This window comes from Oryctolagus cuniculus, chromosome 13 (genome assembly GCF_051225735.1).
Source record: "Oryctolagus cuniculus isolate XC-2025 breed Fujian yellow rabbit chromosome 13, ASM5122573v1, whole genome shotgun sequence".
Lineage (NCBI taxonomy): Eukaryota > Metazoa > Chordata > Mammalia > Lagomorpha > Leporidae > Oryctolagus > Oryctolagus cuniculus.
This window is the reverse complement of record NC_142879.1, coordinates 21,712,645-21,738,359: the sequence shown is the minus strand read 5'-3', so window position 1 is coordinate 21,738,359 and position 25,715 is coordinate 21,712,645. Positions and strand designations below refer to the sequence as shown.

General features: G+C 58.4%; 1 protein-coding gene across 3 annotated transcripts in view; it reads right to left on the bottom strand.

The window, feature by feature from the left end:
- The window catches only part of RASSF5 (Ras association domain family member 5), a 64,793-nt gene that overhangs the window by 32,391 nt on the left and 6,687 nt on the right, over window positions 1–25,715 (bottom strand). For 2 of the 3 annotated variants that reach the window (XR_011381389.2, XM_051821274.3), the window contains exon 2: window positions 6,980–7,119. Coding sequence is in view for 2 of the 3 variants with exons in the window: in XM_051821274.3 (XP_051677234.2) it covers window positions 6,980–7,119 (140 nt within the window). In the remaining variant the exon portion in view is untranslated. Of the gene's footprint in view, window positions 1–6,979; window positions 7,120–14,958; window positions 15,029–25,715 lie in introns of those variants that run through there. The other variant, XM_089312108.1, reaches the window with a different exon arrangement.

Genomic DNA, 25,715 nt, shown 5'->3' with positions numbered 1-25,715 from the left:
TCTGGGCTCCTGGTTCCCTGGCTGTTGCAGGCATTTGGGGAGTGAACCAGAGGATGAAAGATCTCTTTGTCTGCCACTCTCTCTCTCTCTGCCTTTCAAATAAAACGAAATAAAGCCTGAAAGTTTTCCAATTTTATTCAAAGCCAGAAACTTACGGATGCAGGAGGTTCAATGAACCCCAGGCTCAAGAAACACGAAGGAAATCCCAGCAAGCTCGTCACAGCCACATCGCTGCAGTCCAGGGGCGGCACCGCGGCACAGCCGGGTGAGCCACCGGCTGCAGCGCCAGCACCCACGTGGGAGCGCTGCTTCCAGTCCTGGCTGCTCCACTTCCAGCCCGGCTCCCTTCTAACGTGACTTGGAAAGCACAAGATAGCCCAAGTAATGGGCCCCTGCCACCCACGTGCGACACCCAGATGGTGTTCCTGGCTCCTGGCTCCTGAGCTTGGCCTGGCCCAGCCCTCGCCATTGCAGTTATTTGAGGGGGTGAACCAGCAGGTTCTTTCACTCTACCTTTCAAATAATATTAAAAAAAAGAAATATGCTATTATAAGGTTTCATACTCACTAGGCAGACCATGCTAAGCTAAAGATGTACACTATAAACCCCAAGGCATCCACTGAAATAGCCAAGGGTTAAAGATTGTGGGCCACAGATTAGATAAAATTAAATGATAAGGTACTTTCAACTAATCCAAAAGAAGAGAGAACACACACCAGATGGAATGCAAATAGAAAACAGCAAGATAGACTTAAGACCAAGCTGTTATCAATGATCACCTTAAATGCAAGTGATCTAAATACAATTAAAGAATAGAATGGGTCTGATTGGATTTTTTAAAAAAGATTCAACTATGGCTCCTGCAAGAAATGACCTTTAAACACAAAAAAGCAAACAGCCTAACGATAAAAGGGTGGATCAGGAGTACAAACTATCGGTGAGGGAGGAAAGCGGCAGGGGTGGGCACGTGGTGCTATGGTTTCAGCCACTGCCCGGGCCCCCAGCCTCCCGTGGAGGATGCCTGGCTCCACCCACGTGGGAGACCGGGACAGAGCTCCTGGCTTCGTCCTGACCCAGTCCTGGCTATTTGCAGGTATCTGGGGAGTAAACCAGCACATGGAAGGTCCCTCTCTGTCTCTCTGCCTTTTGAATAAAATAAAAATAAATAAAATGAATTAGAAAAAAAGCTGCCGTGGCTGTTAATTAAATAAAATAGATCTCAGAGCAAAGTACATTACCAGGGAGAAAAAAGGTTATTTCATAATAGTAAAGGGACCAATTAATCAAGAGACATAATAATCTTAAAACAATGGAGCTTCACAGGGCCAGCGGCTGAGGCACAGCAGGTAAAGCCGCCTCCTGCAGTGCTGACATTCCATATGGGCCCCGGTTCGAGTCCCAGCTGCTCCACTTCTGAACCAGCTCCCTGCTATGGCCTGGGAAAGCAGTGGAAGATGGCCCAAGTCCTTGGATCCCTGCACCCATGGGAGACCCTGATGAAGCTCCTGGCTCCTGGCTTTGGACTGGTGCAGCTCTGGCTGTTGCGGTCATCTGGGGAGTGAACCAGTGGATGGAAGACCTCTCTCTCTCTGCAACTCTGACTTTCAAATAAATAAATAAACCTTTAAAAAAAAATAGAGTATCAGAAAAAAAATTAAAACAACCAGGAATATCAAGCTATAAGGAGAAATGGGCAAATCCACAACTATAAAAAATTCCAACACCTGTAAACAAGGTGTGCCTCAACCAATGTCAGCTGCTGTTATTAATGCCAATTCAATCTGATACACATTGATGGAGCCTTCCGGAAGACAGGCAGCTCCTGGCACCTCCTGAGAGGCGTCTCTGGCTCTCACCCCCAAGGTTCTCGCCTTTTAGCTTCTTCCCTTCCTGCTCCCTTGCTCCCCCTTGTGGTAGTCCTGGGTTCAACACGCGGTGGTTGGGCTGAGGGCTGAGGGCTGAGAGCTGAGAGCGGGGCGGGCAGAATAGGCCACAGATACAGGCTTCCTCTGGGGCCTGGAAGGCAGATCCCAGTGTAACCGAGACAGTGGCGAGTCTGTGGGAGGGGGCACAGGGCTGGAGCCAGGAAACTTGGAACTGCACGCCAGCTGAGTCATCACTGCTGTGCTGCTGCCCAGGGTTAACGCCAGACGCCAGCAGAGCCGTGCTAAGGAATGGCAGAGGTGGGGTGCGCCTGTGGGTGCTGGCGGGGAGGGCAGAGAGGTGGCAGGACCTGTAGCCACCGGACAGGGCTGATCCTTGGAGGCCTGGGAAGCCATTTTTCCCTTCAGGGAGCCGGGAGAGGTCATCCACAGACGAGAAGTGACTTGGGCTTCAGTGCTGGGAGGGGGTCATAGCAGACAAGGCTACTCACGCCACCAGTCACAGAGCCCTGGCTTTGCGTCCAGGACGGTAACTCAGCTCTCCAGTGTCTCGCAGCGTTGGCAGAGCCACCAAGGGTTCCGCGTGGTGATCCGGATCTAAGTTCATTCGGAAGACACTGGAGGTCTCCGAGACGGCCTGGCCCGTCCCCCGGCCGCCCAGTGCTCATTGGAGAAACCAGGAGACTTGTCCTGGGTCCCAGCCTGGATTACAGCTGAGCTCGGCAGTCACCCAGGCCAGCGTTCTTTCTTAAGAAGACATTTATTGCCTTTTTAAAAATGTTATATTAGAAACACGGGAAAGCCCTGCTCACGCACCCGCACAGCTGCAAACAGCAAAGCTGCGCGGCTCCCTGTCCCGCTTCCATGCTCACTGCTGCTCGGGGCGAAATCTCTTCCAACAGTTTGCTGAGAGCTTTCGAGGCCCTTGCTCTGTGCGTGCACACATGCGCGCACACACACACAATGTGCACACGCATGCACACAGGCAACCCACGTGTACATATATGTGCACACACATGTACACATGTACACAATGTGCAGTGTGCACAGACACACATATGTGCATGTACACACATGTACAATGTGTGCACACACACCCACACACCCACATGTATATACATGTGCACATGAGGTGTCACTGTCACTGCCCTATTCCACAGCCCCCTCTCCCCCATAGAAGGGCGCCTTGGGATCGGCAAGGATGGCTGGGCTCTCCTCCCCGCCACAGCCACGACTCGCAGTGTCCTGGTGGCCCAGGCGCCGGAGAGCCAGGGACAGCAGCGCGTCCCACTGACGACACCGGAGAGGACTCCAGAGGGCACCTGGCCCAGTCACACGTGTGGGACGAGGTGGCAGTCCTCACACACACTTCCCTGTTACCTCTAGAGCTGAAACGTGCAGCGAACGGGTGCCGGGAGAAACGCGCTAAGTGTTTCTAACCGGGGATTCAGGGCCGTGGCAATATTTCCTCTAACTTAAGCTGATCCAAGTTTAATAAAGCGAGTCTATTTAAAGAGAACGACTAGGTAAATAAGAGCACAGGTGGGACACGGATATGACCAGAACCCTGCGTCCGGCGAGAGCTGGAGTGGGGTTTGGGAATGACTGTGGGAGGTCCAGGGGGCCGGACTTGTGACTCCTCCCGCCCAGGAGGAGGGCCAGGAGGAGGGGGAGAAGGGGCTGCTGGGTGGAAGACTGGAGCCCCGGCTGTTTCAAAGGAAGAGGGTGCTTATGGTTCCTCTCTGATAATCTGCACAGTCCACGTAACGCAAAAAGTGCCAACGCAGGCCGGGGCACGGGGCTGCCAGGACCCCGGCCCCAGCCAATGAGGATCAACAGTGGGGTCAAGGCCGAATGCCTCTCCTGGGATCGCTTCCCCAGAGGAGGAACCCATTGGCAGTCCCACTCAGTGTGGAGCCACTGGGCAGCCCCCGAGGGCGTTCCCCCTGGGGACAACATGATGAGAGCGCTCCTGAGACCAGCCGAACTGGGGGCAAACCCTCAGATAAAGGACCCTCGGCCGGCTGGGCCCTAGGCCGACAGCCACGGTGTTCAGCAGACAGGCTGCCGTGCAACAAGGCTCTGGGCAGACTTGAGGGTCGCATGGCTGGTGCCCAAGGAAGCGGCAGACGCCACAGATCTCCACGGGGCGGCTCCACAGCCACCATGACACCAGCCTAGGCGCCCCGTGGTGCGGGCTCCCGTTCCAGCCCCGCCTCCCGTTCCAGCCCCGCCTCCCGCTGGCTGGCAGAAGACAGTCAGAACTCTGGAATTCTTTGAAAGGCTGAAGCCAAATGCTTATCTACGGGGTGATCTCAACCATGTTTTGAAAAATGTATGAATATACCGGAAGGACATAGAAAAACGCTAACGAGCAGTGGTTCTCTCCGGATGGAAGAAAATCAATGCTTCCCTTTGCCTTAAGGAGCAGCGAGAACTCTCAGCCAGTTGAGGCCTCCTAACTGCTGGTCGTGCCCAGGCCCCGCCCCAGCCCCCGCACGCAGGGCGACACACCACGGGGAGAGAGAGCTCCGTCCTGAGCTTCAGCCCGGGTCAGATCCAGGCGGAACCCAGCACAAACGAGCCTTTCAGAAAAGGCGAATGAGCCTGGAGCCGGGCCCGGGCTTTATTGATAGAAGCCAGGTCCCGCCCCGGGTCTGCGGCCGCACGCGCCCTCAGGCCCGTCCAACTCAAACACGCAGCCGGCCCCGCGGCCTCGAGGGCACACCCCACGCCAGACTGCAGGCCTCCGTGTGCGCGGTGCATGCGTGCTGGACACGGCCCTCACAGCCGCCAGCCCGACGGGACCCAGGTGGACCCCTCTCTCCGGCACAGGGAAGGGGCTCGCTGGTCCCCAGAGCCCCGACTTGCACCTCTTCCCCACTGACATCCTGACAGGGGACATGCAGCCAGCAAACCCCAGAGGGCGGTGACCTCTGGGAAAGGCGTGCGCCTTCTAGATGGGGTGATATCGCGGGGAGCTGCCCTGCGCCTCGCGCGGCCCTATGGCCTCTACCCAGAAACGCCAGGAGCCTCCCCAAGGCGTGACGACCACAAAATGTCTCCAGACGCTGCCCGGTGTCCCCAGAGATGGGACTGGGGAGCCAAGTCGCCCCCTTTTGAGACCTGCCTCTCCAGAGGCGGGGATGGAGATCCAGGGAGATCCAGGGAGATCCAGGGAGCTGTGTGGGGAGCCGGTGGGGGATGGACAGGGCTGAAGGGAACAGAAAGAAGAGACCTGGGTACTCCCAAAAAGAAGAGAGATACTGGGGGCCAGCGCTGTGGCACAACAGCTGAAGCCGCCACCTGCAGGGCTGCCATCCCATATGGGCGCCAGTTCGAGTCCCGGCTGCTCCACTTCTGATCCAGCTCTCTGCTATAGCCTGAGAAAGCAGTGGAAGATGGCACAAGTCCTTGGGCCCCTGCACCTGCGTGGGAGACCCAGAAGCAGCTCTGGTGCCCAGCTCAGCTCTGGCCATTAAGACCATCTAGGGAGTGAACCAGCAGGTGGAAGATCTCTCCCTCTCTCTCTCTCTCCCTCCCTGCCTCCATCACTTTGAGTTTCAAATAAAATAAATAAATCTAAAAAAAAAAAAAAAAAAAAAGGAAGAGAGAAATGCAAGCTGGAAAAGTGCAAGGTGGCCTGCATGGGTTTTCAGGGGAGGCTGCCACCTGGTGTGGTGCGCAACCTGCCTGCTCGGTGCTCTAAGGAAAACCCATAGCATCGCTCCTTGGGGCCTTAGGAGGCAGGTGTGCCCCCTGCCCCCTCGTCACCTGGGTGAGCCAATTCCAGCTCAGGGCAAGGTGCCCCCAAGAGGCCTGGTTCCATTTGGGCCACACCATAACAGGAACCACGGCAGAGCCTCGAGAGCACGGGAGAATTGTTACACGTCCGGTCTGACGCAAACCACGATCACCCTTACAAAGACGCACGGCACACTTGCACCCCGATACTGCCTGCCCAGGGGGAGGGGTGGCATGGGGCCCTGCAGCGGGGCTGGCAATGCGGAGGGCGGGACAGATACTGGACAGCAGCGAGCAGGTGCACCGTGGCTGGAACAGGCAGAGGGTGGCTACCCCGGAAGCCCGGGGCGCTCGTGAGGCCCCCCTTCCAGCACTGGGTGCTCCGTCAGCGTTTCCCACGGCACCAGGCTTTTCTCATAGACACCGGCTTGCTTGTTTAGAGCCTCGCTCTATCACCCCACTGCCAGCACAGGACCAGCAGGGCCCGGTCTGCGCCCCTCATCGTTGCGTCCACAGCATTCCCAGGCCTGGCACACGGTGAACTCTCAAAACACATTTGATAAACGCAGAGGCCATTCGGGAATGCTCTACTTCCCTCACCAGTGACCATCAACCACCAGCATGTAGCTCACTTAGGAAGGCTCAGCCCCAACGTCACCTCCTCTGGAAAGCCTTCCGGGATTTCTCCCAGCAGAAGCTCTGTGTACCCAAATCACTCGGTTCACGCTTTCACTGCCTGCGCTCGACAGTACCTACTTTTTGATTGTGTTCTGCCTCCATTCCAGGATGTACGCTCCCCGAGGGCTGTGATGTATAATTTATTACCCCCACTCCCACCAGTAGACCCTTGACAAATGCTTGTTCGATACAAGACGCAATAAATGCGCTCCCCCGGCCGCATTCTAAATCCTAGACGTCAAAGTTCTGACATGCTGCAGTCTAAGCGCCTCGGCGAAACCCAGAACCGGGGCCGCTTTGGGACACCCGTTTCCGGGTCCTCCAATGTCGGGCAGAGCGTTTGCTCGGCCCCTCTGACTGCTGACTCAGCCAGGCTGGCTGAACCGAGGCCAGGACAATATGCTTGGGCTACTGCCAGGCCTGGGAGGCCCGGAGGGACCTTCAGGAAGCTGCCCAGGGTTGCACCCCACCCCCGCCCACGCCCACACTTCTGGCTTAATCAGGTTCTGTGCTCGAGGAGCACCACAGGGCACTCCTGAGCGTCTGAGGACTTCTCGGGGTCACCCCACACCCCTACACCCACGGTTCTGACACCTCACGCCATCCCTGTCCACCAAGGCTCCGGGGAGAGAAACCAGAGGCGAGGGCACCCGCAGGGCCTTCTCCCAGCCTACCTGGATGGAGGTCGGGGCGAGGCCGGAGGTCGGGGCGAGGGTGCTCTCTGGGGAGGGTCGGCCCCCGGGCGGGCCTTGCTGCCCACTGCAGTCCAGCTGGATCAGGCTGCGGCACTCCGGGTGGCAGGTGAACCCACAGTCTGCAGGGAAAGAAAGGACCAGAGGGCGTCAGGGGCCACGCGCAGTTGCTACCTCCTTCCGCCCAGAGAAATGACCCGGCGACTGCCGCGGGCTCCCGACAGGAAGCACGGTGTGGGGGAGAGGCGGCGCGGGGCCGCTGCTGCAGAACCGAGGCATGGCAGCCACCTCCCTCTAACTGCCCAGGCTAGTGACGTGGGGACGGCGCTCTGCCCCCAAGCGAAGGAGCCTATAGACAGCGCCCCACGTCAGGCCTCGAGGCAAGGCACGCATCCCATGGGCAGCGTTCACGTCCTCGAGTTGGGAAGAGGCTTGGAGATGGGGAAACCGAGGCACAGCACAGCCTGCCGTCTCAAAGGCGCTCTCTGGAGCCTCCCAGGCAGGAGGGGACAGGGGAGGTAGGGCTTGGGCAGGCGACGCCATGGTCGGGGCCCAGGGGAGGGGGGAGTGGAGGAGGCACTGCAGGGAAGAAATGGGCGCAGTTCTGCCACAGACCCCCGCGCAGGGCCCTGAGAGGTGGCTGCTGGCTCAGCTGCAGCCGCCCGTGCTCCAGGCCCACAGTCCGGGCAGAAGGCCCGGTTTCAGCAGCCTGAGTCGTCCTTGACCATGGAGTCCAGTGCACGGAGATGGGCGGGGCCGTGCCAGCCTGGACCTGCATGAAAACCCGGGGAGCGGGAGGCCACGTGCGGTTGAGAAGGGCCCCAGCCCCTGAGACTCCTTTCCAATCTCAGCAGCTGCAACAACCCAGCCCCTCGCTCCCCCTCCTCGAGCTGCAGGAGCCCGTGGTACCTGGGGTGGGTGCTCCTCTTCCCCACTCTTACAATGAGTGCTGGAGTGAGCCCCCAGCCCCCAGCTGCTCCGTCCCCCACAGCCCTGGAGAAGCCGCGGCCCTTGGGTGCCTTTTGCTAATAATGCCTGCAGGGCGCACCCTGACACACACGGGAGACCCGGATTCCAGAACTCTCGCTGTCTTCTCCCCCGTGGTCGGAAGCTCTCAGCTGCCTTTGGAAGACTGACTAATCTCCCCCGTGTCCCAAGGTGAGGCCCACGCCCCCTCCTTCAGACCCCTGGAGTCTCTCAGCCTCGCTGAGTCTCCTCTGTAGAGGCCCCTCACCCCCAGAGCTGGAACGGGTGAAGTCCCATCTCTGAGGCCTGCCCCCACACCTGCAGGGGCCCAGTGCACTTCTGGTCTCCCAGTGAGAGATCTGCCCAGCACACAGTCTCATCCTTGGTGGGGTGAGGGGCAGAGAGGGCTGCGCAGGCCAGGGCCCCCTGCCCGCGGTACCCAGAAGTGCCAGGGCTCTGGACAAGGTAGCACAGAGCCAGGGCCTGAGCCCACAAAGGGCACCATTGTTCCTGGGCTCAGCCAGGGTTTGCACCTGTAGGGTTCTGGTCACGCTCTGAGCAACGAAGAATGCTCCAGGGATGCCAAGAGGCGGAACAAGGAAGCAGAGGGGGACCGGAAGCTCCCCCAACGCCATGGTGAGCGAGAGCAGCAGCCGGCTCCAGTGGCACAGCTCTGGCAACCGCGGGAAGTTCTCCCTCCTCTTTCTGCTCCCGTGCCGCTGGCACGGGTGCTCCATCCTGAGTCAGTCTGTCTCTGTCTCTGACACAAACACTCCGCTCATGGCACCAAAACCTCGGCCAGACGGCTTTCCAGGCCCGACGCCGAGGCGGACAGAGCCAGGGAGCGGCAGCCGCGCGGGACCGCCGTGGAATTTCATGAAGAGGCCATCATGGCTTGGTTCCATCAGACCGGATAATCACAGGCTGCAGCAAAACCGCCGGGGCTCGCCTCCATGCTTCCTGGCCCTGGGAATGCTGAGCCACAGACACGAAGTCAGGGCCTCCACGGAACGTGGAGGGGACAGCCTGGAGGGCTGAGGGGTTCGGTGAGTGGCGGGGCCCAGGAGACTCCAAAGACAGGGCCCTGCTCCATGAGCACCCGGTGGTTAAAGCCACAGGCCACCCGGCCTTTGCACCCCAGGGCCTTCAGCTGGTGCTCGAGCTGGGTGAAGAAAGAGAAGGGGGACCCTGGGCAGAGGAGGGTCACCCAGGAGCCTGGAAGGGCTCCACCACCCTGGCGCAGCATCCAGTTCTGGGGAACAGCTGCCACGGCTCTACGCTAATCTGAGGGCCAGGAGGAGTAAGACAAGGGCTGGGGGGACCCCGGCCACCCGGGCAGATGGGAGGCACAGGGGAGACAGCCCCGAGAGGGGCCTGACGGCCGCACGGGCCTAGGAGGCGCATTCAGGTGGAGACGCTGCCAGGCAGGGCAGCCAGGCACGGCTCAGGCACAGGAGCCCCAGGGGAAGTGACACACGGCATGGAACTGCAGGGGCTCCCACAGTGCCCCCACCACGGCGGCTCCGACCGCCCTGCACGGAGCGGACAAGCATCTCACCACCAAGAGCAGCAGCCAGCAGGGAGCACAGGTCCAAGCATCTGGTTCTCTGTCTCTAGAAGAGCTTCGTAGAGGGAGACCCAGACAAACAGGGAGAGCGCTTCCATCCACTGGTTCACTTCCCAAATGCCTGCAACCCAGGGCTGGGCCAGGCTAGTCAGGAGCCTGGAACTCCATCCAGGCCTCCCACGTGGGTGGCAGGGACCCAAGTCCTTGGGCCATTCTTGGCTGCTTTCCCAGGCGCATCAGCAGGCAGCTGGGTAGTAAGTAGAGCAGTCTGAGTGAACTTGAACCAGCATTCCCACAGGGGATGCCAGCGCCGCAAGCGGTGCTGGACCTGGTGAGCCGTAAACGTTGGCCCTGACCTCACTTCCTTCCTTCGCTTCAATGTTGTCATCGGCAGGACGGATTCCCCTGCCTCCTCCATTCTTTCCATCCAACTACAGCCCCGTCCCCATCCCTGGGGGATGTTTCGAGAAGATGGTTTCAGGTTTTGGAAGAGGGGACTACGCAAACAGGAGGGGCCGGCTCTAAGGAGACAAGTGGCCCTGGGGCTCCTCTCCCAAGAAGGGAACTCCTGAGCCAGGATGGGGCCCACTGTACTGGCTTCCTAGGGCCACTAAGACAAAGTGCCACGAAGCAGGTGGCTCACATCTGAAATCAGGCTGCAGGGCCACGCCCCTCTCCCCACACAGGTGGGGCTCCTTCCCGGGCTGGCCCACTGGCCATGCTACCCCTGGCTTGCAGCATGGCACCCCAACCCTGCCTCCAGCTTCAGCCCTGGGCTCCCTGTGTGTCCGTCTTTCCCTGGCTGGCTTCTTCCATGAACACGGCTCGCGCTGGATTCAGAGTCAGCTCAACTCCAACCCGATCTCTTCTTAACTAATGACATCTGCAACTCCCCTGTGTACAAAGAAACAGCATCCTTAGCTACTAGGGTTGACTTAAAAATATCCTCTTAGGGGCCAAGTGTTGTGGGTTGAGCCGCTGCCTGCAACACTGGCATCCCATATCAGAGCATCAGTTCAAGTCTCAGCTGCTCTGCTTCCAATCCAGCTCTCTGTTGATGCACCTGGGAAGGCAGTGGAAGATGGCCCAGCGCTTGGGCTCCTGCCACCCACACGGGAGACTCGGCTGGAGCTCCTGGCTCCTGGCTTTGGCCTGGGCCAGCCCTGACTTGTGGGCATTAGAGGAGTGAATGAGCAGATGGGAGATCTCCCTTCCTGTCTCTCCCTCTCAAATAAAAATACATAAATCATTTAAAAATATTTTTAGGGGCAAGCTTAGATTAGGCTACAACCCAGATCTTGGGCCACACTGGGATGACAGAGGCCCAGGGCCCAAGTAGAGAGAAGTATTTAATGGGTGCAGTCTTGAGAGATGGGCAGTGGCCTGGCAGGGCCAGGAGGCCAGGGACACCTGCCTACCTCCACTGGCCCTGTTCTGGGCCTTCACAGTCCCTGAAGGTCACCACCAAGGTCAAGACCTCGAACAAAGGGGTCGGGCCCTGAAGCCACGGCAACTTGTGCTCAGAGACAACTTCACATCTTTTTCTTCAACCCAGCGCAGGTGACACAGCAGGTGCATCTACCTGTGCCAGAGGATTGTTCCTCCACACCGCAGATGCCACAAACCTCCCTCAATCCCCAGGGCTGCCAAAGCCGGTTTCTGCCCCACCCAGCTGCCAAGTGCACGCACGCAGGCGGACACACACCCTGCCATGCAGCTAGGAACCCGAGTGGCTGGATTTTCCGAACCAGAGGCATTCTTCTGATAAGAAACTTTTAAGGCCCGCTCACCCCTGAGTTGCACAGGAGATGTGGAGATAAGGTCAGGTTCTCTGCTTAACTCTCCCTCCCTCAGCCCAGGCCACTGCGTGGGGTGAGGGCAGGGCAGGCAGCCGAGCCTGGTGTGCAGCGAGCCCGCTGGCCCCCTGCGGTCACTCCTGGTCAGCCAACAGCAGCCTCTCGCCCTGCACGAAGCAACTTTGAGTCCAGGGAAGCAGGAGAACCTGAGTCCAGGAGCCCGCGGCCATTCCCTGTGCACCCCTACACGTCCTGGGCCCCACTGCAGGGAAATGGAAACAGAATAGACTTTGAGCAAGGCCTGGCTGGCTCTGTGACCTAGGCTAAGTGAGGCAATGTGTCTGAGCGTTGATTTTCCCTGTAATGAAATTGGAATCAGGGCAGCCAGCTCACAGGACTGCCCCGGGATTAAACGGGGCTCCTTGGTGGCATAGAGGGTGGCCCTCTGCCCACCCTGCACGGTGCTATGGGGATCCCTACCTACTCCAGAAAGTCCCCGAGGGGAAATCTACAGTCGCCCCCTCCCCCACTAGTTATTTCCAAAACAAGCACACAGCACACTTTCAGTTTTAATCTACAGTGCTCGCTCCTTGTCTGTGGTTTTGCTTTCCATGGTTTCAGTTACTCATGGTCAACTACAGTCTAAAAATATGAAATAGAAAATTCCAGAAATAAACATTTCATAATTTTTAAATTATGCGCCATTCGCCAGCCCACCCCACCCGACCCGGGACAGGACTCATTCATCAGGCGGCCGTGTCCATCCCGTGTACACTATCTGCCTGTTAGTGACTTCACAGCCGTCTCAGGGCCCGGGTTCTGATAACCCTTCATTTACTTCATGACGGCCCAAACGTCTATTACAGTAAATTGTCCTAATCCTTCTAGTTTATTATAAAGTTGCCAATCTCTTGGCTGTGTCTAACTTCTAAATGAAGCCTTATTGCCGGTGTACGTGTATAGGAAAGCAGAGGCCACACAGGGCTCAGTACTGGCAAATCTCAGGGGCAAAGGAGCAGGCTTTCTGGGCCAGGGAGCAGCCAGGGAACAGGCTGTGGCGTGTTGGTCAGGTGGGGTGGCAGGTGGCAGGGGCAGGTCTGGACTGGGCCGGGCCAGCTGGAGCCACTCTCGGGTTGGTGTCTGAGCTGCCGCGGCTGCTCTGGCCCAGAGGCTCCATGGGAGTGGCCCCCTTGCAGGAGTGGGGGATTCTAAGAGCATCTGACAAAGGAGCCAAGAGAGGCAGCGCGAGACGAGGGCCGTGCCTGCCGGCTGGAGGACCAGGAGTGCCCTGTGGACTGGCTTTTCCCAGCATTCGTGGCTTCTCAGTAGCCCTCCCTACCTGCTGGGGATACCTCCCAAATGATCCTGGAGCCAGCTAAGAGGTGACTCTGCCCACCTCAGAGGCACCTCGGCCTTCCCTGGGGAATTCCTAGCCCCAACACTTGAACTTCTAAAATCTTGCTCTGGTTTCAGAAAAGGAAATCATTAACCGATAACTTTAGGCCTCACAGAGGAGTGGGGAAAGGAGAAGGCAGCACCCTGTTGGGAGGACGAGTCTCCTGCAGGATTTTTTCCCGAGAGTGTATCAACTCGATGTAAAATACCTTCGCCAAAACACCCATCACAGGTGTTTATGACAGCCAAATGCTAGCAATACCCTCCGACACAGGCTGCTTGTATTTTAAAATAGGAGACTACATAGCTGTTATCTAAGGTGACACAGGTTAGTGCTGACCGACACAGGACTATGTCCTTAGCATCCCACTGAAAGACCAGTTGTGTGAGATGACCCCGTCACGTGATACACACACATTCAGCATCAGGATGTCTGCGAGCAAGATCACATGTTTGCTGAGTGATGGGGCTGCAAGTGTGTTTCCTTGCATTATGGTTTCTGAATTGCTAACGTTTTCACAACGAGCATATATTCTTTGCTAATGGAAAAAGATTAAAAGGAAAGAGGACAGCCAGGGACTCACGTTCTGAGGGCCAGATACTTGCATAGGGTGCTTCGGAAGGCTCACGGAAGAACAGAAAAGGTATGTTTTGATGCAAATAAAAACTGGCTGCTTCCACGTTTGGGCCTTTTGGAATCAAGCTGCTGTCAGTGCTCACGTGCAGGTTCTGGCGGCCACGCAGGTTTCGCCTCGCTTGGGCTACTCCTGCTCTGGAGCTGAACTGAGACTTGAACAGGTTGCCTGCCTGCGAGCTGGCAGGCGGCAGGGCTGGGGGTGGAATCCCCTGCACCTGCTGGCCTCTCTGTGCCCTGCCCTTTCACTCAGTAGCCCAGCCTTCCAAGGGCTCTGGTCCTGAGCCTCTGCTTGAGGCCAAGGGCCAGGCTTCACCAGGGAGTGGGTTAGCTTGGGGTGAGGCCAGGAGCCTGGGTGGAAGGGGTTTGGACAGAGTTTTTTTTTTTTTCTACTTCTACCAGGTATCTGGGACAAGCTAACCCTGAAGCCTCTGCCCCACCTTTGGGAGGCCCAGGAAGGGCCGGTTCACGGCTCTCCTCTGAGTGAAGTCAAGCCACTCCCCACCCTGGGGGTTTCCGAACAGACCTGTCTGCCTGCTCTGGACTGGTCCTCCAGCCATGACCCCTGTGTCTATGGGAGGCCACATCCGGGAGACTGGATGCCCTGGGCAGCAGCCAGAGGTTCTGGTCCTGAGGTCTCAGAGTAATTTCACCAGAGAGGCCAGCTCTTCAGCCAAGGACAAGCTCCAGAACATAGTAGGCCCTCAGCTGCCCCCACTCCCAGCCTCGCAGACTGGCACCAAAGCCCACCGACTCATCAGCTGTAAATCAGGAGTTTTTCCACAGGCCAGGTCCTTGAAGCGTGCAGCTGGCAGTCTCTGGTTACAGGTATGGGCATGGGGCAGCCGGTGGGGGCTGGGCAGTGGAAGGAACCTGGCCTCCGAGTTCTGCAGATCAGGGTTTGCACCCGGGGCCTGCCTCTAATTGGGTTCGAGAGGCCTGGACAGTTAACTGCAGGGAACTATGAAACTCACGCAGCCTCCATCCCACATCTGCAAGATGGAGGTAATCGCGTCTTTCCTGCCAGCAGAGTTGTTGCCAAGATTAGGGAGAACGTCTGGAAAGCATCCAGGGGTGTCTGGCACACAGCAGGTGCTCAGTAAGTGGCAGCTGTCACTTTCAACGTGCGCGGACTCCCGAGTCAGCATGCCAGTTTCCTGCAGCCTCTGCACGTGATGTCATGGCAGCAACTGCTCACGTCCAGGCCTCTTCCAAGGCATTGGGACAAAAGGACCCGCGCCACTGTCCTGCTGACCCAGGTCCCCTGCCTCCCCAACCCCTGCCCTCCAGCTGCTGCCTGGGAGCAAGGCAGACGTGCAAGGTAAGACACAGAGTGTGTGGCCATCGGGCTTGGAAGCCGACGGGCTCGGAGATCTGCCACCATCGCCAAAGCTCCGCATTGTTCACCCACCTGGCTGAACTAATGAGGTGGGCAGTGGGTGAGTGGAAACTTCCCACTCCCAAGGTCCGGCAGCTGGCACAGCATCTTTAGACTTCCAGCAAGGAGTCTGAACCCTGGCCCATGGAGACCACCAACTACAGTTCCTTGTTTCAGAAGTCAGACCACCCCTGAGGCACCCAGCGCCCCCCTCTGGCTACACACCCGTAATCTCGCTCCTGTGCAGGTGTGCACACGCACAGACAGACAGACAAGCCATCAAGCAAGCCGGGAGAAGCCAACAATGGGAAGGCAGTGACCAGGACCCTGAGGTCGGAGCCCGCCGGCCCCCACCGCAGAAGGTGAGGCCAGCAGCTGGATGTCTAGGAGCCGCGTCCCTGTGCGAAGAGGCGGGGACGCTGCCCGAACACGCTCAGGTTTGGATCAGATCGGTTCCCACGTATCTCGGGCCCGGGGTGGGCGGGCTCTCTGGAAGCAGCGCCTCTGGGCCAGGCTGGTGAGAGAAAGTGCCGGGGCTGTGGGTGGTGCCAGGGAGCCCGGCTGCCCTGTGGCACAGGGAAAGTCACGAAGAGGCCACTCAGGATCCGGGGCCCAGCCTTCTCCCCGGACGACCCTTTCTGTTTTGTGGGTGGCAGGGCTGGGACGGTGGGAACGCGTGCACTTGTGAGAGACCTACGTGACTGAGGGCAAAGGTGGCAGATCCGCCCAGGGGCTCCTGCAGGACCAGAGCAGACATTCACGTTCTCTCTGGGGCCTTGGTCTCTGGATCTAAGGTCTCAGAGACAGTCCCCTGTGCCCTCCTCCCGAACGCATTCGGCCAGCCAGTGGCGGCTGGGCACCCGGGCTGCCCTGCAGAGGCACAGCCCTGCCCATGGGGCGGGGGGACCGGGGGTGGGCGCGCCTCCGGGGCAGACCATTAATCATCTCTCCCCCACACTCCTGGGCTGAAGGCACCCGCGAATCGAGGCGCTGTGAGCAGGCCAGCTGGGCGCGCTGGGGCAAGGGGCAGGGCAGGGCAGGTGCAGGCACGGAGGGCAGGCCAGCTCACACACGTTCGGGCGGACGAGGCAGGAAGCAGTGCCCGCTGAGTGGCGGTGACTCGGGATGGGGCCCGTGTCAGAGCCCTTTGCTCTTTGGGGGCGCCCCTCCCTGCCCTGGGTATGAGCACATAGGTATGAGATGCCAGCAGGTGTGACAGGCTGCCACCATGCTTCACCTGGGAACGTTTCTAGTGGGCCCCCTGCCCGGTGATGCCAGAACACCCCTTCCTGTCTCTTGGGCCCCACACCCTGATTTTCCCTGTATGAGATCTGCGCTTCTGACATTTCTAACACTGACATCATTTTCAACATCGCGCCCACAGAAAGCTCTACTGCTAGATGGATCCAGTACTCCGATAACAGCCAGATGTTTTTAGTTGTCTATTTTAATCCATGTTTTGGTTGACCACGTTGGGATGGTGAATATATATATATATATATATATATATAGAGAGAGAGAGAGAGAGAGAGAGAGAGAGACAGAGAGAGAGACAGAGAGAGAGAGACAGAGAGAAAGGTCTTCCTTCTGTTGGTTCACCCCCCAAATGGCCGCTATGGCCAGTGCGCTGCGCTGATCCGAAGCCAGGAGCCAGGTGCTTCTTCCTGGTCTCCCATGCGGGTACAGGGCCCAAGCACTTGGACCATCCTCCACTGCCTTCCCGGGCCATAGCAGAGAGCTGGACTGGAAGAAGAGCAACCGGGACAGAATCCAGCGCCCCAACTGGGACTAGAACCTGGGGTGCCGGTGCTGCAGGCGGAAGATTAGCCTAGTGAGCCACAGAGCCGGCCAGTGATTATATTTTCATGCTCATTGTTTCTTAATGGTGGTCTGAGCATCTTAAAGGGACCCACCCAGTCTGACCTTTTGACCCCGGGGTGCCCCCACCCCAGCCAGGATCAGTTGCAGATGAGAATGGTGATCAGGAGGAAGTACGGAGGGAGCCAGCTCTCAGTGCACCCCACAGAGCCACTCGGAGACCCCCCCCCCCTGCTGGCCAAGAGCAGCAAGGGGCAATCAATTTTGGGAAAAGACGTGAAAGCAGAGAGCCTGAGGCATGGCGAGCACCATGGTGAGCAATCAGACAGACCTCAGTCTTCACGTGTAAGAGAACGTGGAGGGATCAGCACCCGGCCCCTTGGCCAAGAAGGGCCAAGTTGTATTTAGGGTGTGGCCCTGCAGCTACGAATGCACAGACACAGCGTGGCACGAGGCAATTAGAGCCTGCAGCCACAAGGCACAGGGGCTGAGCGTTAACCCTCTGTGCGCACGTTCGCCTCCTATCTCCCACACCTACCAGCCTCCTAAGTGGTTTTCATTTGTGCACACGCACGTTCATTTACTCCACCTGTGCTCACCGACGGCTACGTTAAGTCAGGCGCTGTTCCAGGACAGCCAGTCACATGCAAAGGCTTTGTGCTACAGAGAGGGGTCCACACGGATGCAACCTGTGTCCATCAGTCCCACTGCCAGAGAACGCAAAGAAAAACATAAGCTTTGAGATGCCATAGCCAGGCTGAAGGAAACTTAGCAAACCGTGACAAGGCACAGCATCCGAGGCCAGTGTGGAGCTGCCAGGTACCCCCGCGGGCTGGGGCCCGCTCAGGCGGGGCCTCCCTGCCACAGGCACGTGTCATTCGCTCTGGGTGTGAGAGAGACAAGGCAGTGGAGGTCCCCTGCCCCCTCCGCCTATCTCTGGGGCCCCTGGGAAGACAGGAGCACAGGCTGAGCAGCTGCCCAACAAGGAGACAGCGCCCAGAGCCTGACCACGCACGGGAACGGGGAGCTTCAGGGGCGTGTCTGGAGCAGATGCCACCTCTGAGGGGGCATAGGGCAGCCTACCCTCTTGGTGACTTGGAGGATATTTTTGGCCGTGTCCCTCAGACTCCAAAGATAAGGACAGCCAAGTGGGTTGGAAGGCATATGCAGACTGCGGGACAGCAGATAAAGCTGTGCACAGGTACGCCTGGTCCGAGCGCCAGGAGGAAGTTGGAGGCCAGGAGCAGTCAGGTGCAGTCCTGCAAGGAACAGCCAGGTTACTGCAACCAACTGGTTTTTCCACACCTTCTCTGATGTCACTTGTGGCCAAAGTGCTGATGGCCACCCGGGTGAAAGCAGACTTTTGCAGGAAGAGAAAAGTAAACAGATGACGTGGGAGGCCCTGTCTGCTGGAGGCACACACACACAGGCTTCCTTACAGCTGTGACGAGCAGCCAGGGCCACCCGAGCCTTCTGCAGAGATGCGGGCCTGTTTGCCACTGACCCCTCAGCAGCCCTTTAAGATGATGTGTGGCTGGCTCCTAGCAATGCCCAGTGGGCTAACCCAGCTGTGCCTGTAAACGACATGGTGTGCTCAACTCCATGATGGGAGTTTCTCCAGGGAGCGAAGAGTCTCCCATCCTCCCTCCACGTCTGCCTGGGCAACCTTCAAACCCTGCCTCTCCCACCGGGACTCAGGCTGCCCACCTTGGCCCAGGTATGATGGAAGAGCCGGCTTGTGCAGCCTGGGAGCTGCTGTCAGAGGTCCTCCCGGTGCGGGGTGCTCGGAGACAGCATCTCCCAAGGAGGACGAGGGGCTCACTAGGTACCAAGCATTGTTACATGAAGCATGTGACAGTCAAGGTCACGTTTAACCCACCTGACACCAGGGAGAGGTTGGGAGTCCCCGCCCTGTTTTGAACTTGCCGAAAGCAGTGCATGCGGGATTGATTCGTGGGAAGTGTCAAGTCCAGATCCAGACCCAAGTCAGCCTGGTCTGAGTCTAGTTTCCCAAAGCACAGTCCAGGCGCCCAGGAAGGCCGGGGAGGGAGATTCAGCTACCCCAGCAGCCCTCAGCCCGCGGCTCCCAGCATCTCCAGGCGTCCTGTCCTCTCCCTCCTCCTCCATCAATCAAGGCCAAACAGAACACGAGCGAGCACGTTGCAGCCACAGTGCAGGCACTGTCCAGACCCTAACGCTGCCACTCCAGGCCCGATTGATTTTTATTAAATCTATAACTCGCTGGGCTGAATAGCAAAGGACAAAGGACTAATCTTTAAAGAGAGGATGAACAAGAACACCAGCAAGCATTTCAATTGAGGAACTCGGCGTCCAGCTCTCTTCTCAGCAGAGGTCACAGGATGTATTGAGCTATTGATGAGAATAAATTATTCAGACTGTCTAAAGAGTATTTGTCTCCAAATGGGGATCAGATCTAGCAGGATTAAAATTCCCACCTCTCGAGAAGTAAGGCCTCACTGATACGAATATGTCTCATGGTGAAGATCACACTGCTTTTTAACCTCTGCTTCTGAAACTAAGCATCGGGTGGCATTTCGGTCAGTGCCGTGTCCCACCTGATCCACGCCTGTGTTGGAAGGTGCAGGAGACAGCGCAGAGACAAACGGGACAGGAAGTCCCACGGACAGCTTGTGTGCTCCGGAGATGTCCAACCGTTAGAAAGAAACAGGTGGGAGTGAGCGGCGAGCCGGGCAGCCGAGACACCTGTGCCCCACTTGGTTTGAGTCCCAACTTTGGCTCCTGACTCCAGCTTCCTTCTAAGGCACAGCCTGGGAGGTAGGGTGACGACCCAAGTAATTGGGTTCCTGCCACTCACACGGGAGCTCTGGATCAAGGTCCAGGCTCCAGGCTTCAGTCCAGCACAGCCTAACCACTGCGAGTATTTGGAGAATAAATCAGAGGTGGGAGCTCGCTCACTCACTCTGCCTTCCAGAGAGAGAGAGAGGAAAAAAAAAAAAAAAAAGGCAGGCAAAAGTCAAGACAATAGCAGAATCCAGCGGCAAAGGGTTTGAGGCTTAGCTGTGTGGCAATGACCTTCAGCAAGGGATCTTACTTCTCTGAGCCTCAGCTGTGGAGCAGAGTAAGCCCCATCCCGTTCCCACCACACAGGGATCTGGATGGAACGAGTGATTTAAAAACAAACAGGAATCCCTGGAGTCTAGCAGACAACACTACACACACAGGAGGCTGTAGGCAGCGTGGCCCCACCGGAAGAACCCCGGGCTGGAAGTCAGGCGCCCGGGGCCCCAGTCCTGGTGCTGCCACCCCCAGGGCTTCTTGTGGGTTTCGGCTTCCTTTCTCTGGAGAAGGAGAGTAGGATGGCCTCAGGTGCATGGCTGCCACGGTCTCGCCCTCGCAGCTTTCACTGCCCCTGCGCTGTCCCCTCGTCCTTTCCACAGACGAGGCCCCTTCTCACCATGACCAGTGTTCAGGAGAGAAGATCGGGGGCCCGGCCCCTCCCGAGGCTGCAGCCCCAGCCCCAATAGCCATGCAGGTGAAAAAGCTTTGCCGAGGCACCGTCCCTGCTGACTCAGCAGCCTCAGAGCGCAGGCAGGATGGGAGACGGTGGCCATCAGGGTAGCCATACACCTGGAGCCCGGGGATCCTGGTTAGGATCACTGCTCGGCCCCAGTCCTCAGCCAAGCAGGAAGAGCGAGAGGCCTCCGACACAGGCTGCCCGTTCCCTTCCCCCTGGCTGTTCAGCCTAAAGCTGCCAAGGTGGCAGCCCCTGAGCCCCGGTCCCTGCAGTCAGGAGAGCTGAGGAGCTGGTGCCGAGCTCAGCATCCAATGCCAGGGGATTTTGCTGTTCCCGTGGGGAAGGCCTCAGAATACCCCGGCCGCCCCCACCTAGGGCTGCTCGCACCTACCGCCAACGCGCCGGGCCCCGCTGCGGAGCCTCTGCAGGGTCTGGAGCTTCCCCGACAGCGAGCGGCTCCTGGGCAGTCTGCGGAAGAGCCGCTGCAGCCGCGCCGCGACGGTTCCAAAGCAGGCAGCGGCCGCCTGCTCGGCCCGGCCCTCTGTCATCCCCGCAGCCGATCAATAGCTCTTCTCCAGGCCCGGCGTCAGGGGCCCAGCGCCCAGCGTTGGGGGGCTGGGTGTCCTAGGGCCCCAGGCCTCACGTGACCGAGACAAGCCTTGAGGCCCTCGGGCTCCAGCTCCAACACCAGCCCCAACTGCCGGGTGCCTGCTCCTTCCCAGCTGAGGGCCGCCTCCGCCACCCCCCCCCCCAGTGGAAAACTTTCTATTCCTGGGGCTTTTAGCCAGATAAGATAAAACGCCCCCAGCACGCAGGCTGCAGGAGAGAGCCGGCCCCCAGCCTCACTTGGCGGTCGCGCCCGAGAGTCTGAAAATCAATGTGTCCAAAGTTTCGGCAGACGACGGCGGTGATCGGTTACCCACACTGCCTGGCGGCCCGTTAATGGATTTCTTTGGGGCTGGTGGGTTAATAATGGTTTACCTGTTCCACAGGCTCCTAAGGGACAGTCTGGGGCTGATTCACAACCTTCCATGCTAAGCTGCTAAGCTGCTAAGCTGGGGGTGGGGGAGGGCCCCCGTGGAAGCGGTGTCAGACCACGTCTCTGAGACCAAATACCTGAGCAGAGAGAAGAGGTGACAGGCAAAAGGGCGTGGCCCCGCGGGGTGCAGGAGGGGCGGGAGGAAGGCAGAGGAGGACGGACTCTCACTCAGGACAGAGATGCTCTTCCCTCACCCTCTTAAAGCTCACTGGGCAGGTGCGCCCGACTCTGACTCCCAGGAGCAGCCCAGCCCTGGTGGAGAAGGCTCTGGAGGCCGCGCTGCCCAGGTCAGCAGGGGGCATCAGCAGAGCCACGCAGGAAAGGCCCTGCCAGAGGCGCCTGCTCCCAGGCTGTGCCGAGATCCTGGGGCCACCCTTGCCGACCACCAGTGGGGGCCAGCTTTTTCTAAGTTTTTATTTATTTATGTTCATCTTATTTGAGGGAGAAAGAATTCCTTCCATCCTGCAACAGCTGGGGCTGGGCCAGGTCAAAGCCAAGAGTCCACAACTCAATCCGGGTCGCCCCACGTGGTTGGCAGGGACCCAAATACTAGTGCCATCACCTGCTGCCTCTTCGTGCACATCAGTAGAAAGCTAAGACCAGGAGCGTGGGACCATGGAACCCAGGCACTCTTATATGGGATGTGCGTATCCCAAGTGGCATCTTAATGTTGCACCAAATGCTTGCCCTACATGGGGGCTAGTTTAGAATGGGGGGGGGGACACATGCCCTTTTTTTTTTTAAAGATTTATTTGAAAGAGTTACAGAGAGAACAGAGAGAGGAGAGGCAGAGAGAGGCAGAGAGAGAGAGAGGTCTTCCATCCGCTGGTTCACTCCCCAATCAGCCACAATAGCCGGAGCTGCATTGATCCAAAGCCAGGAGCCTCTTCCCGGTCTCCCACATGGTTGCAGAGGCCCAAGGACTTGGACCATCTTTCACTGCTTTCCCAGGCCATGGCAGAGAGCTGGATGGGAAGTGGAGCAGCCGGGACTCAAAGCGGCACCCATATGAGATGCTGGCACTGCAGCCAGTGGCTTTACCCGCTATGCCACCACGCCAGGCCCCACGTGTCCTTTAACCAGAGGAAATGGACCCCAGAGAGCTGGGGCACTGGCAGAAGCTTGGGCTGAAGACGCACTCACAGTGCTCGGGCCAGGAAGTGTTAAGTCCAGGAAGCCAAGGCTGCTGGGCTCAGCTCTGAGCTACATCACTCTCGACACTCATGACACTCATGCAGCCACCAGCCTCTGGCTCAACACCTTTATGCTGTCATTTTCCCCAAGGTCAAAGAAAACGCTGGGGGTGGGGACAGGTTTGGCGCAGCAGTTAAGGTGCTGCCTGGGACTCACGTAAGCCATAATGGAACACCCCGGTTCATGTCCCAGCCCAGCCCCTGACCCCAGCTTCCTGATCGTGTGCACCCGGGCAGCAGATGATGGCTCGAGTAGTTGGGTCCCTGCCACCTGACCCGGATGGAGTTCCTGGCTCACAGCTTCTGCCTGGCTTAGCCCTGGCTATCATGGGCATCTGGGGAGTCAACCAGTGGGTGGAAGAGCTGTCTCTCCCTTCCAGTCGAATAAAAGGAAAATAAATATTTAAAAGAAGTGCATGGTCTTCCACAGGCCAGGTCCTATACCATACCCTTTGCTGGTAGAACCAACCTAAGCCACATGGGTCCTCCAAAGAGGCCGCCCTGTCACCTGTGCCTCTCACAGCAAAGCTGACCGGGAGGCTCCCAGCGGGCTGTCCCCTCCCTAGGCGGGCCTCGTGCTCATGCAGCAGAACAAAGCATGTCATTGAGAAGTCACTGACCACAGGCACAAACACCCCCAAACGCTGCCCTCCCTCAGATCCAGGCTGGTTCTTTCCCTGCACTGCTTCCCCCAGAGATGGGGCTGCCCGGGGCCCCCGTGTGTGCCCTCTAGTTTACGGAGCGACTCTTGGCCTGGAGACGGTCATCCGTGCGGCCAGCTTCTCGGGGCCACCAAGTGAGGGGTGAGGCCGAGGTCCCCTGGGACCCACTGTGACTCTGATCCTCGCCCCTGAGATCTCCAAGGAGGCCTGGCTGGGCCCACGCGAGGGCGGTATTCCTGGTCCCGACTCAGGCACACACGCACACTGGGGAATTTTAAAACCTAAGTCACGTGTGATGGGGAAACCCCTCCTGACTGCCCCATGAGGACCTGGGACACGCTGACCTCACTTCCCGTTTCTCCTCATTACAGAACTGGTCTTTGACAGTTTAAGCCATCGGGGAAGCCAGCAGGAAGGAACTGGCAGAGCTGGAGACAGGGCTTGGGAAGCTCTGGAATCCTCATTCCTAACCCTTCGAAGGCGAGGCAGATGTTCTGCTGTGGGCGTGGTCTGGGAGGAGCGGCATCTAGAGGCAGAGGGATGCTTGCAATGACCTCCTGATGCTCCTTACAGTGACCTGGTGACCTCTATGCTGAAGGGGGCGTGCAGCTGAGGCCCAATAGCATTTGAAGTCTTCGCCGTCTCGTGTGGCAGGAGGACTACACAGTGTCACCGTGAAAGACCCTGTTCTTATAAAGGCTCAAAACCAGAATGGACGTTCACTGTGGCACCCAGGCCCCTCTCTCTAGTCTCGCCAGTCCCACTGGGACTCCGCTGGGCCACGGGAGGCAGAAGCATCCCTGACTTCTCGTTGATTGGTTCTGCTTTCAAGTGCCCGGGAGGACATCACTGCTTCCACTGAAACCAGCAGCTTCCGCTCAGCCTGCATGGAAGATCAGTCTCCTCCAGGTCACGGCACCTGCTCCCGGATGTGAGCGTGACCTGGAGAGCAACAGAGAGCCAGGTGGGGGCGGGGACTCCCCCCGGGGTCTGCTGCTCACTTACAGAGGCCCGTTCTGCAGACCTCGGGTTGTGTCCAGTCCTCATTCAACCCTCCTTCCCCAGGGCTGCCCCCTCTAGGACTGTGTCAGTTTCGCTCTGGCTCCTCCAGCACCATGACTGACAGCTGGGCCCCCGTGACGGGGAGGAGTGTGCAAGAGAATGAGGTCCACCTGCCTTTCCACATCTATCCCGTACGTACACCTGACACCAACAGGCTGGGGCGAGAGTGAGGAGACGAGCACCATGTCTGTCGCCCTGGGATTTAGAACAACGTCACCCTGTGTTTACAGACCCTGAGTTACGCAGGCTAACGATCAACTTAGAAACCGAATGCTAAAAACAGGCCCAAGGACAGGCAGCTCCCAATTACCCGGGACTGGCGGGGCCTCCAGCTGGCTCATGGTGCGCCCAGCCTTTGGCTCACCCTCCTGTCCCCCTGTAGCTCCCCTTCAGGACATATCCCAGTATGAAGGGAGACAGACGCGTAAGGAACTTAGCTACCTCACAGGGGCAACGATGCTAACTCATAGAGCAAACTGCTGTTGGGTCCTGGTGCTGGCTTTGCCACCCTGAGCCTGGGTCATCTCAGGGAAGTCATTCAACGTCCCTGAATGCTGTGTCTCTGCGTCATTCCCCCTCGCAAGGGAACCGCGGGGCTCCGTGCAGACCCTGCACGGCAAAATGCTTTAGATGCAGCCACGTGCCACCAAAGCCACCTCTGCCCACTGTTCCTTGGCAAGCCACCGCTTCTTGTTCCACGTAAGCAGCCCCATTCTAGCAGGTGCACACGACACCGGCTCGGATCATCAGCAAACGCAGGAATGTTTTCTTAGGTCTGGCATCCAGGAAAAACAGAAACAGAAAAAGATTTCTTAAAAAAGACAAAGGGCATCTTCTGTCGCTCCTGACTTGCCCGAAGCTGCAGCGTGAGTTCTGAAAGGTCCGGACAGCCAAGTTGTAATCTTCCAGCCACCCAGCCCCAGAGGGCCTCTGCAGACATCGGGACAGGAGCTGCCCCACCCCAGACACGTGTTTGTTGAAGACACAGGGAAGGGGGCGGGAGGTGGCACGGGAGCCTTCCACTGAGGAGTAAACACGACCTGGCCCTGCGGCGGCCACAGCTGAGTGTCATTCCCGGCACCCGCCCACCGGCCCAGGGGCACACGGGAGGAACAGGCAGACCGGAAGTCCACCACGGCCCTCCTTACAATCCCTCAGCATCATGTCATCTTGTGCTTTCCCTCGCCGCCGGGGTCAGGGCAGGAGGTGCAGGTGGGAAATATGAAGGAAATCTGGGGCTTGCTATTGCCCACGGGGTCACCAGAGCCCTCAGCCACAACAGAGGCTGGGCGTGTGCCGTGGTGCGGGGGGGACCCAGTGCTCTTCTTCCTTCCCCTCCAGAAAGGGCCACAGCACCCCAAGCCGTGGACGGGGAACGTCCGGCCGTGGGCCATATAAGGATCGCAAGATCATTTGGTCTGGCCCTGCCAAGGCAACCTCAAAACTCGAGAAATCTACAGCAGGCTCATTTTTAAGTTGGTCATTGGTTATGGCCTGTGAATGATGTTAAAAATATCCAATGGCCCTTGGCAGAAAAGTGGTGCCCCACCCCCTGCCCCAAACCCTGCAGCTGCAAGTCTCACGAGCAGGCCCAGCATGGGTGTGTGGACACTCCAGAGAGCACATGACGTGGTGACCTGGGCTTCCATCTCTGCCCACGTCTCCTCTGCATGCCAGCGGGTGCTTCAGAGACAGCCCAGGTCTGAGGCAAG